The sequence below is a fragment of the Colobus angolensis genome, unplaced genomic scaffold (genome assembly GCF_000951035.1).
Source record: "Colobus angolensis palliatus isolate OR3802 unplaced genomic scaffold, Cang.pa_1.0 Scaffold219, whole genome shotgun sequence".
NCBI classification, from domain to species: Eukaryota; Metazoa; Chordata; class Mammalia; order Primates; family Cercopithecidae; genus Colobus; species Colobus angolensis.
Genome location: NW_012115366.1, coordinates 891686 through 901725, shown reverse-complemented (window position 1 = coordinate 901725; position 10040 = coordinate 891686). Strand labels below are relative to the sequence as shown.

Below are 10040 nucleotides of genomic sequence, written 5' to 3'. Positions count from 1 at the left end.
TTGTTGGCTGCCTTGCGCCCGGCCCTCCAGCCAGCTTTCTGCCGGCCCCGCCGCGATGGAGGTGCCCCAGCCGGAGCCTGCGCCAGGCTCGGCTCTCAGTCCAGCATGCGTGCGCGGTGGCGCCCAGCGTCCCGGCCACCTCCCGGGCCTCCTGCTGGGATCTCATGGCCTCCTGGTGTCTCCGGTGCGCGCGACCGCTTCCTCGCCGGTCACCACCCTCACCCAGACCATGCATGACCTCGCCGGGCTCGGCAGGTAGGACACCCCAAGGAGGCTGGATATAGGGGTGAGAGGCCCGGTCTGGAGTCCTGGGCCTCCTGGAGAACCGGGCGTGGTAGTCGAATCCAGGAGGTGGAGTCCCGGGGAGGCATCCTGGGCAGTGGAGAGGTACACCCTTGTCCCTTCATAGGGGCCCAGGACATGGGAGGTGAGACCTGGGCTGTGCCCCCCACACCCTCCAGGTGACCTGCTCTCAGTCTACACAAGCCTCTCCAAGTCTCTCCCCTCACTCCCTCCTCCCTCATTGTGCCTCCACCATGCTGCCTCCCTAATCTCTGCCCAGATAGCCACCATTTTGCTCCAGGATGGGATTCCCAAGCCTGGAGAGGGAACTTGAGGGTGGCAGAGCTGTGGGGCACTCACACATCCATGCCTCTGCTCCCTCCACCCCAATTCTGCCCCCAGAATTAAGGCAATTAATTAAACACTGATCCTGCTCCCTAAGTGCAAGGGGAGAGCTGGGTTGTTCCAGTAGGAGAACCTGGTCTTGGTCCATCCTTCAGGAGGGATCCTGGAAAGGTGGGGTTCTGACAGTTTAGGGGAAGGCTCTCCGGGGTGTCTCGGCTAGACCACCAACCCCTAGGCTGGTCTCCATCCAGGCCGCCTTGCTCACACCCTGGGCTCAGCTTCCCCTGCACCTGGGAGGACCTTTCCTAAACCAGTCAACAAAGAGAAGCCCCTTTAGGGCCTCTGTAGAATGAACCTGCCTTGAGCTGAGAAGAGGGCCAGCCCTCAGGGCCATTGCTTTCCTGGTGTAGTGTTTCGCTCAGTTCTTTTCTCAGTGAGGGAGTGGGAACGTGGGCTAGCGAGGCCTTGAACCCCACCTTTCTCCTTTCCCGGGTCCCTGCTCCTTTCCCAGCGAAACCCCAAAAAGTCAGGTAGGGACCCTGCTCTTCCTCAGCCACAGCCGCCTGACGCGCCTATCCCTGTCTCGACGGGCATCTGAATCCTCCCTGTCATCTGAATCCTCTGAATCTTCTGATGCAGGTGAGGCCCAGGGGAGCCTGGGGAGATCTGCCAGTGCCAGGAGAGTTTGTGGGGGCTGCCTGGGCCTCCCGATTTCCCTGCCGATCAAACTAACATCCTCCCTGCAACCTGGTGGGCCCAGGAGCCTTTCCCCACCCTCCACAGAGATGGGAGGAAGACACACCTCATGTGTATGTCTTCTCACCACACCCAGTGTGGACTGGCTGAGTGGATGAGAGGGTGGGGCCCTCTACGCTAGATGAGATCTTACCTATGTAAAACCACACACCAAAGTTCCTAAACCACAGCCCTACCTGGGAAGCACCCAGGGCTGAGTTGTTCTTGAGAATATTCTTAGTCTATAACCTCTTCTTTAAAAATCTATTGTCTCTTCTAGAACAAATTGTTTGAAATCAGTTCAAGAAAAATGCTTAGCGAGCATTGTGGTTTAAAGACACATATAAAGGAATTTCCATAGTAAACAGGGAGTGGCGTCCTATACCATTTGGGAGATGATGTGTCAGCTCTCAGGGTCCGTGATTGGATTTTTGTTTCATTTTCTAATGTGCCAAAGTCCAAACTAGAAACTTGTCTTTTTCTTTTTTTTTTCTTATTGGGACATGGTTGGGGAAAGTATACAGAAAGTGCCACTACTTTCAAACCAAGGTGCTCTGTCCCCTCAGGTCTCTGCATGGATTCCCCCAGCCCTGTGGACCCCCAGATGGCAGAGCAGACGTGAGTAGAGAAGGGAATGTCTACTATCAAGCAGTCAGCACCTGCCTTTAAGAATCCTAGTTCTAGCATAAACTCACTGGGGAGGTCTGGGAAAACAGGCAGACCATGGGGTGGCTTTAGGATCCCCATGGCCGGGGGGGCTCACTGACCTTCTCAGGCCTTGGGATTCTGCTCCCTGTCTCAGAGAAGGATCTGCTCTCATGGGAGCCAACCAAGAGTGGGCTCAGGGCCAGGGATGGTGGAGACAGTGGCCATTGGGAGAGCAGATACTAGACTACAGCCCATGTCTTGCAGGAATACAAGCCCAGCGTATATCCCGTTTTTCTTTCTTGCCTATACCCATTTTTTTCTGTGAAATGTTACAATTTAAAAATATGATCCAGTTAATTCAAGACTTTAACTCACTCTAGGTCAAACAAAACACAGTTGCCTGCAGATTGATTTGGCTTTTGGCCAATCAGCAACCTTTGACTTCGATGACACTTGACCCTCTGGCCAGCCCTGATCTAGGCCCTTTGTGCAAGGGAATGGAGAAAGAGTTAGTGGGCTCTGGCCTGGACAGACACTTTCCCCTTGGCTGTGGGCATGGGTGGTGTCTTCCAGAGCACAGCTGTTCCCGTCCAGTTGTTAAAGCCCAAGCAGCTGGGCATCCCTAGCCTGTGCTGGGGACTGTGGCTTTGGGTTTAGGGTAGTGACTTGTCTTACCTCCCATTGCCTTTGATCAGACTAGGATGGGCTGCAGATTGGTTCACAAACAGGAAATGGGGAGAGGATTGGGTGGGGTCGGGGGACTGCAGGTTGGTTTTGGTGGCAGCACAGCCCAGTCTTGCCCTACCCCCAAGGCCCATGTACAAGCCAATGAAATTGGTCATCCCTGATGCCAGGTCGGCTGGGCACAGCAGCCCCCCCGGGGGGCATCCCCCTCATACTTTATCCCTGAGTGGTTCCCTGCCCCACACCTGCTTTGACAGTTACACAGAGTTTCTCAGAAAGAAGCTCTGTGTGTGTGTATGTGTGTGTGTGTGTGTATGTGTGTGTGCGTGTGTGTATAGATGCACAAAAGCTCTGCGTGGCAGGTGGTCTCCTGTAACACAGCTGTGGGCTGGGGCCTCAGAGGGAACATGTGTTGGAATCCCTTGCCTGCTGGCCTCTTCTAAGGCAGAAGGAGGGGGTGGGACAGAGGCTGGTCCTGGAAAATTCCGTAGGAGGGAGGAGAGGATGTGGCCCTGCACGTTTGTCACTAGGGGGTCTGCTGTATCAGACTGGAGCTGATTGGGGGAGCCCTGAAGCAGGCCCCAGTCCTGGGAATACCGGGAGCCAGGCCAGCTCCTCACAGGGGGAGGAAGCCTCGCCTTGTTGTCCAGGCCCTGTGGACACCCACATTGCTGGGTGCCCCTGGCCTGTCACCGTAGGATGGATGGATGGATGCCTTTCCTGGCAGCCATATGGCCCTGCTGAGGTGATTTGCATACAGGTGGAAGGCCTGGTGCAGGCTGGCGAGACTGTTGCCTTGGTGACGCCTCCCTGACCCTGTGACCTGCCCCAGCTGTCTCTATCACTGCCATTCTCTGGGCTTTCTTTCATTCAGGGCAGCCTTTAAAATTCTAGGCTGTCTCTTATCTCCCCCCTCCCCAGTACCTGGGCCCCCTGATGGTTGGGCGTTCTTCCTACCCAACCCCTTCCACTGGCTTGAGCCCTGGCCCTTGTCTTTGCCCTTATTCCTCCCTGGACTGGAGACCTGGTGCTGGGAACTGGGGGACTGGGGGCCTGGTGCTGGGGTGGGTGATGGGTGCGAAGGGAGGATAGGTTGCATGGGACCCTTCTCTGTCCTAGGTTTGAACAGGCCATCCAGGCAGCCAGCCGGGTCATTCGAAAGTAAGTGTTCCCAGGCCTCTTCCATCTACCACGGGCTTTCCCCTAGGACGTATAGGGCTCCGGAAGGGCATGCTACATGCTCTCGGTCCCTGCCCTGCCTCTCCCAGCTCTCACCTGTCCCCATTTCCTCCTGTAGAGAGCAGTTTGCCATCAGACGCTTCCAGTCTATGCCGGTGAGTGTCTTTGAGGCCTGACTGAGGCGTAGACATGCTGGCCAGGCATGGGGTAGATGAGCAGGAGGCATCCAGGGATCACCTCCCAGCTGGGTGTCCCAGGCAGGCTGTGGGAGATGGGGTTTCAGAGGTAGATAGGTAAGTGGGAGGAGCTGGAGGAGAGGTGGAGAAGGTAGGGCCTGGGCTGGTGCCAGAGTAATGCAGCCTTCATTCCTCTGCCTGCCGCCCTGCCTGGCTCTCTAGGTGAGGCTGCTGGGTCAAAGCCCCGTGCTTCGGAACATCACCAACTCCCAGGCGCCCGATGGCCAGAGGAAGAGCGAGGCGGGCGGTGGAGCTGCCAGCAGCTCTGGGGAAGACAAGGAGAACGTGCGCTTCTGGAAGACTGGGATGGGAGCTCTCCAGGGAGAGGAGGGGCATGCTGGGGTGGTTTCCTGGCATGTGAGGACCCTCCTTTCCCATCTTGGCTGCAGGATGGGTTTGTCTTCAAGATGCCATGGAAGCCCACACATCCCAGCTCCACCCATGCTCTGGCAGAGTGGGCCAGCCGCAGGGAAGCCTTTGCCCAGAGGCCCAGCTCGGCCCCCGACCTGATGGTACATCTAGGGAGCTGACCCCTGGCCGGGGCCTGGGGAGGCAGCCTGAGGGAAGAGGAGGGTGGCCCTGAGCCCCCAGGCACTGGGAACTTTTCCTCAGGATGATGGGGGCAGGAACTGTCCCCACCTCTAAGTCTGTGTCTGCCTGTCATGTGGACAGTGTCTCAGTCCTGAGCGGAAGATGGAAGTGGAGGAGCTCAGCCCCAGGGCCCAAGGTCGCTTCTCTCTCACCCCTGCAGAGGGGGATACTGAGGAAGATGATGGATTTGTGGATATCCTAGAGAGTGACTTAAAGGTAAACAGCCTTGGCCCGCCAGGCCCCTACCTCCCCATCTCTGGGTTCACCCAAAAGAAGAGAGCTCTGAGCCCCTGTGGCAGGACGGTGACCTCGTTCCAGTGTCAGAAGAAGAATTTGAGGTAACTGAGTAACAGCTTAACCTCTGGCCAATCAGAGAAGAGCAGGTGGCTGGTGCCACAGTGGAGGGGAGGTTGCGGAGGTGGGGGAGCTTCTCACCCCAACCTGGGGTTTGCCAGGGAAACAGGGAAGGCTGTGCTGGAGGATTCCGGGACTGGAGGGGTTTGGCCTATGCCTGTGGGTGTGACCCTATCCTTGCTAATCCGGCCTCAGGATGATGATGCAGTTCCCCCAGGCATGGAGAGTCTCATTAGCGCCCCACTGGTCAAGACCTTGGAAAAGGAAGAGGAACAGGTGGGCCTCTGGGGTGGCCCCCTCGGAATTTGGAGGCATGGGGTCCATTCTACCGTCCAGTGGATTTGAGGGATGGGGTGGGGCCTGGGCACTCTGATCCCTAACCTGCTGTCTCCACCAGGACCTCGTCATGTACAGCAAGTGCCAGCGGCTCTTCCGCTCTCCATCCATGCCCTGCAGCGTGATCCGGCCCATCCTTAAGAGGCTGGAGCGGCCCCAGGACAGGGACACGCCCGTGCAGAATAAGCGGAGGCGGAGCGTGACCCCTCCTGAGGAGCAGCAGGAGCCTGAGGAACCTGTGAGTGCCTTCCTCCTGGAGCCCACTTTTGCATGCACCTGAGCAGCCACTCCCTTGGCTAAGTTTGTGGCAGAGGGCAGGTGGCAGCCTGGGCATGGCAGAGAAAGGGGGTACCAGCCAGACAGGGCATTGAGGGGCAGCCCCACCCTGACCCTGGCCTCCATCTGACTCACTTTCCAGAAAGTCCGTGTCCTCCGCTCAAAATCACTGTGTCACGATGAGATTGAGAACCTCCTGGACAGTGACCACCGAGAGCTGATTGGAGATTACTCTAAGGTACCTGCAGCAGCGAAGGGCCCCTTGGGGGCTTGACCTCTTACTGACTAGGGGTCCTCTAGCCTAGGGGCTGCTTGGGTTTCTCCCTCTCCCCAGAGCTCCCCTTTTCTTTGTCCTTTGTATCTTTTCATCCTTTGTTCTCATATAGACTCCTCCCTCTGGCCCTCCTTGTCTCCTGACTCCACCTCAAGTCAGTCCAGGCATCCGTGGCATCTCCATCTTATTTCCAAGCTCATACCTAGCTTGGAACCCCGTCATGCCTCACCTTCGGGCTTGGCAGAGGGTAGGGAGCAGAGTGTGGAGTTCATCTCTTCCACTTCCCTTTTTCATTTCCCTTTCCCCCTGGAAGGTTGTTCCCTGGGTGTCAGACCCAAGAGACCCTCTCAGTTGCTATGGGACCCAGAGCTGAATTTGAAGGCCAAAGCAGGTGTGGCCTCTGAGTTTGGGAATGAAACTTCATTCTTTCCAGGCTCCTGGTCTTACCAATTTAACTTTATCCTCTCTCCCGCATCCCTTCCCTTCCCTTCAGGCCTTCCTCCTACAGACAGTAGACGGAAAGCACCAAGACCTCAAGTACATCTCACCAGAAACGGTAAACAGCGTTGCGCCATTTTCTAGGCATATTTGGGACTGTAGCTCCGCTGTTGACCTTCCCTGGGGACAGGCTGTATGGACTATGCCAGAGGACAGGCTAGAGCCACCTGCTGGCTGCCAGCCTGACCTTCTGGAACCAACCCCCATGACCTCCTACAGATGGTGGCTCTGTTGACGGGCAAGTTCAGCAACATCGTGGATAAGTTTGTGATTGTGGACTGCAGATACCCCTATGAGTATGAAGGCGGGCACATCAAGGTAAGGTGGGGCAATGGGGAGAGGCCCTGAAGATCCCACCTGCTTTAGGTCCTTGCTCTGCCAAGAGCAAGAATGGGTGGACGGGTGCCCCCTCTCGTGGGGAGGGTTCCTACCAAGAGAAGGACAGGGACTGCAGGGGGAGGGGCCTGCCTCCTGGGCCCAGGGCTGTGCCTGACCTCTGGCTCCTCTGACAGACTGCGGTGAACTTGCCCCTGGAACGCGACGCCGAGAGCTTCCTGCTGCAGAGCCCCATCACACCCTGTAGCCTGGACAAGAGAGTCATCCTCATTTTCCACTGTGAATTCTCATCTGAGCGTGGGCCCCGCATGTGAGTCCCAGCTCCACCCAGCCAGCTAGTGTCTGCCCCGGCCTTCCCTGCCCAGGCTCGCAGGTGCTGGCACCATTGCGATGGCCGAGGGTGCAAGTCCAGGTTCTGCTCTGTCCCATCTGATGGCCTAGAGCTGACCTCAGCCCCGCTTCACTGCGCATGGTATCCACCTCCCATCTCCCTCACTGTCCTGCCTATCACACCTCATGTCCACCCCCCATCCATTGCTGCCACCCTCAGAAAATCTAGTTCCAAGTCTCTAGCAGTGTCTTTCTCAAAATCTAAGGGCCCCATGTCAGTCCCCAGTGACACTGACCCTCCCCATGTTTAGTGCTGTTAGGTCTCCATTGGAACCTCCTCCCCTGGCATCCACAGCACCTGGGCCCCCCCTGGCTGAGCTCCTTCTGCCCCTATTCCTGTTCTGCCTGGCCGTCTGTCCTCCCACCCCTGCCTCCTTCTGGGGTGCCACTGGTCCATCAGACTGCTAGTGACTCCCCAGTCTGGCCTCACCCATGTGGTGGGAATCTGTACCCAGATGCCCCTTACAGAGTCACATCCCTGTGGCCCTCCCATCTTCTCCAGGCATCCCAGCATGTGGCACCCACCTCCACCCGGGCACCAGGCCTGGGCACTGGCTTCAGTCTTGGGTCCTCCTCCTCCCTTCTTCCCACCGCTGATCCTCACTGGGTCTTGTCCAGGAGTGGCCCGAATGGGTCCCTTGAATTTGGCCCACTTGTCTCCTCTCCTGCTTCTCCTTTCCTGGTCCAGGCACAGATATCTCTAACAAAGATGGTGCAACTTCTTTCTAGAAACAGAGAGCTCATCCCCTTGATTTTACCTCCTTCCTTCCACCTCCCCACCCTCTTCTGTAGCCACACTAATCTAAACAGTGTCCTTTTGGTTACATTCCTGTGCTCAAAGCCTTCTGTGGCTCCCCAAGGCCCTCAAAGGAGGGGACGTGGGGAATAGGTCCCATGATGAACAAGCCACTGCATATCCCATTCTGACCACACCCTGCCCATGATGCCTCAGGTGCCGTTTCATCAGGGAACGAGATCGTGCTGTTAACGACTACCCCAGCCTCTACTACCCCGAGATGTATATCCTGAAAGGCGGCTACAAGGAGTTCTTCCCTCAGCACCCGGTAGCGTGGGTGGGGAAGGCCACAGTCTTCGTGTGAGGGTTGGCTTGGCCAGGCTGGAGCCATGGGAGGGGGATGGGAGGGTTGGGTCCCTGTCAGACTTACCCATTCCACTGCATTGAACCCTCCTATCCTGCCCTAGAACTTCTGTGAACCCCAGGACTACCGGCCCATGAACCACGAGGCCTTCAAGGATGAGCTGAAGACCTTCCGCCTCAAGACTCGCAGCTGGGCTGGGGAGCGGAGCCGGCGGGAGCTCTGTAGCCGGCTGCAGGACCAGTGAGGGCCTCCATCAGTCCTGCTACCTCCCTAGCCTTTCCAGGCCTGAAGCCAGCTGCCCTATGGGCCTGCCGGGCTGAGGGCCTGCTGGAGGCCTCAGGTGCTGTCCATGGGAAGGATGGTGTGGGTGTCCTGCCTGTCTGCCCCAGCCCCGATTCCCCTGTGTCATCCCATCATTTTCCATATCCTGGTGCCCCCCACCCCTGGAAGAGCCCAGTCTGTTGAGTTAGTTAAGTTGGGTTAATACCAGCTTAAAGGCAGTATTTTGTGTCCTCAAGGAGCTTCTTGTTTCCTTGTTAGGGTTAACCCCTCATCTTCCTGTGTCCTGAAAAGCTCCTTTGTGTGTGTGTCAGCGGAGGCTGGGGGAGAGCCATGGTCCCTGAGGATGGGTCAGAGCTAAACTCCTTCCTGGCCTGGGAGTCAGCTCTCTGCCTTTACTTCCTGGGCCAGGACTGCCCCTAACCTCTGTAGGAACCGTGGTATGTCTGCTATGTTGCCCCTTTCTCTTTTCCTCTTTTTCCTGTCCCACCATACAAGCACCTCCAGCCTGAACAGAAGCTCTTACTCTTTCCTATTTCAGTGTTACCTGTGTGCTTGGTCTGTTTGACTTTATACCCATCTCAGGACATTTCCGTAGACTGTTTAGGTTCCCCTGTCAAATATCAGTTACCCACTCAGTCCCAGTTTTGTTGCCCCAGAAAGGGATGTTATTATCCTTGGGGGCTCCCAGGGCAAGGGCTAAGGCCTGAATCGTGAGCCTGCTGGAAGCCCAGCCCCTACTGCTGTGAACCCTGGGGCCTGACTGGTCAGAACTTGCTGCTGTCTTGTTGCGGAAGGATGGAAGGTTGGATGGATGGGTGGATGGCCGTAGATGGCCGTGGATGCACAGTGCCTTGCACACCCAAACCAGTTGGAAGCGTTTTGGTTAGCATGACAGCCTGCAGCAGGAATATATGTGTGTCTATTTGTGTGGACAGAAATCTTTACACTTAGGGTTTGGATCTATTCAAGAGGAAATATTCAAGTCACAGAAGCAGCTAAACCAAGGACTCAGCACCCTCTGGATTCTGAATCTCAAGATGGGGGCAGGGCTGTGCTTGAAGGCCCTGCTGAGTCATCTGTTAGGGCCTTGGTTCAATAAAGCACTGAGCAAGTTGAGAAACCAGCATTGTGTCCTGTGGGGCCCTGGGCAAGACCCTAGCACCCCGCCCATGGCAGGATTGGAGTAGGGGACAGGTCAGCAGAGGCTGGAAGAGTTGCTGGAGAGGTGCCCTCACACTCTTGTCCCCTCTTCTCCCAATGTCTTCCATCTCTCGGGTGATACTCCTGCCGGGACTTTGGGTTCAATCCCTCCTTCCCCTCACCTGGCCTCCCAAGCACTTCTAGGCTTGCCCTTCCTAAACCTGGCACCGAAAGGCAAGAGTGACCTCATCACTCAAGGATCATTAATGGCTCCCCATTGTCCTCAGGATAAACTTAAAAGAACTCCTGGCAGCCAGGCGTAGTGACTCACGCCTGTAATCCCAGCACTTTGGG

General features: G+C 56.7%; 1 protein-coding gene across 6 annotated transcripts in view; it reads left to right on the top strand.

The window, feature by feature from the left end:
- Positions 1–9669, top strand: part of CDC25B (cell division cycle 25B) — a 19805-nt gene extending 10136 nt beyond the window's left edge. Inside the window, exons 1-16 of one of the 6 annotated variants that reach the window (XM_011943289.1) lie at positions 1–255; positions 1181–1266; positions 1929–1980; positions 3814–3855; positions 3992–4028; positions 4272–4394; positions 4499–4621; positions 4782–4916; positions 5250–5330; positions 5452–5628; positions 5809–5904; positions 6434–6496; positions 6658–6756; positions 6951–7084; positions 8117–8228; positions 8368–9669. In XM_011943289.1, the coding sequence (XP_011798679.1) occupies positions 56–255; positions 1181–1266; positions 1929–1980; positions 3814–3855; positions 3992–4028; positions 4272–4394; positions 4499–4621; positions 4782–4916; positions 5250–5330; positions 5452–5628; positions 5809–5904; positions 6434–6496; positions 6658–6756; positions 6951–7084; positions 8117–8228; positions 8368–8508 (1701 nt within the window). In that variant the 5' untranslated portion in view covers positions 1–55 and the 3' untranslated portion in view covers positions 8509–9669. Of the gene's footprint in view, positions 256–1138; positions 1267–1928; positions 1981–3813; positions 3856–3991; positions 4029–4271; positions 4395–4498; positions 4622–4781; positions 4917–5249; positions 5331–5451; positions 5629–5808; positions 5905–6433; positions 6497–6657; positions 6757–6950; positions 7085–8116; positions 8229–8367 lie in introns of all 6 variants that reach the window. The other 5 variants (XM_011943288.1, XM_011943293.1, XM_011943292.1 and 2 more) reach the window with 5 other exon arrangements.
- The last annotated feature ends 371 nt before the right edge of the window (positions 9670–10040 follow it).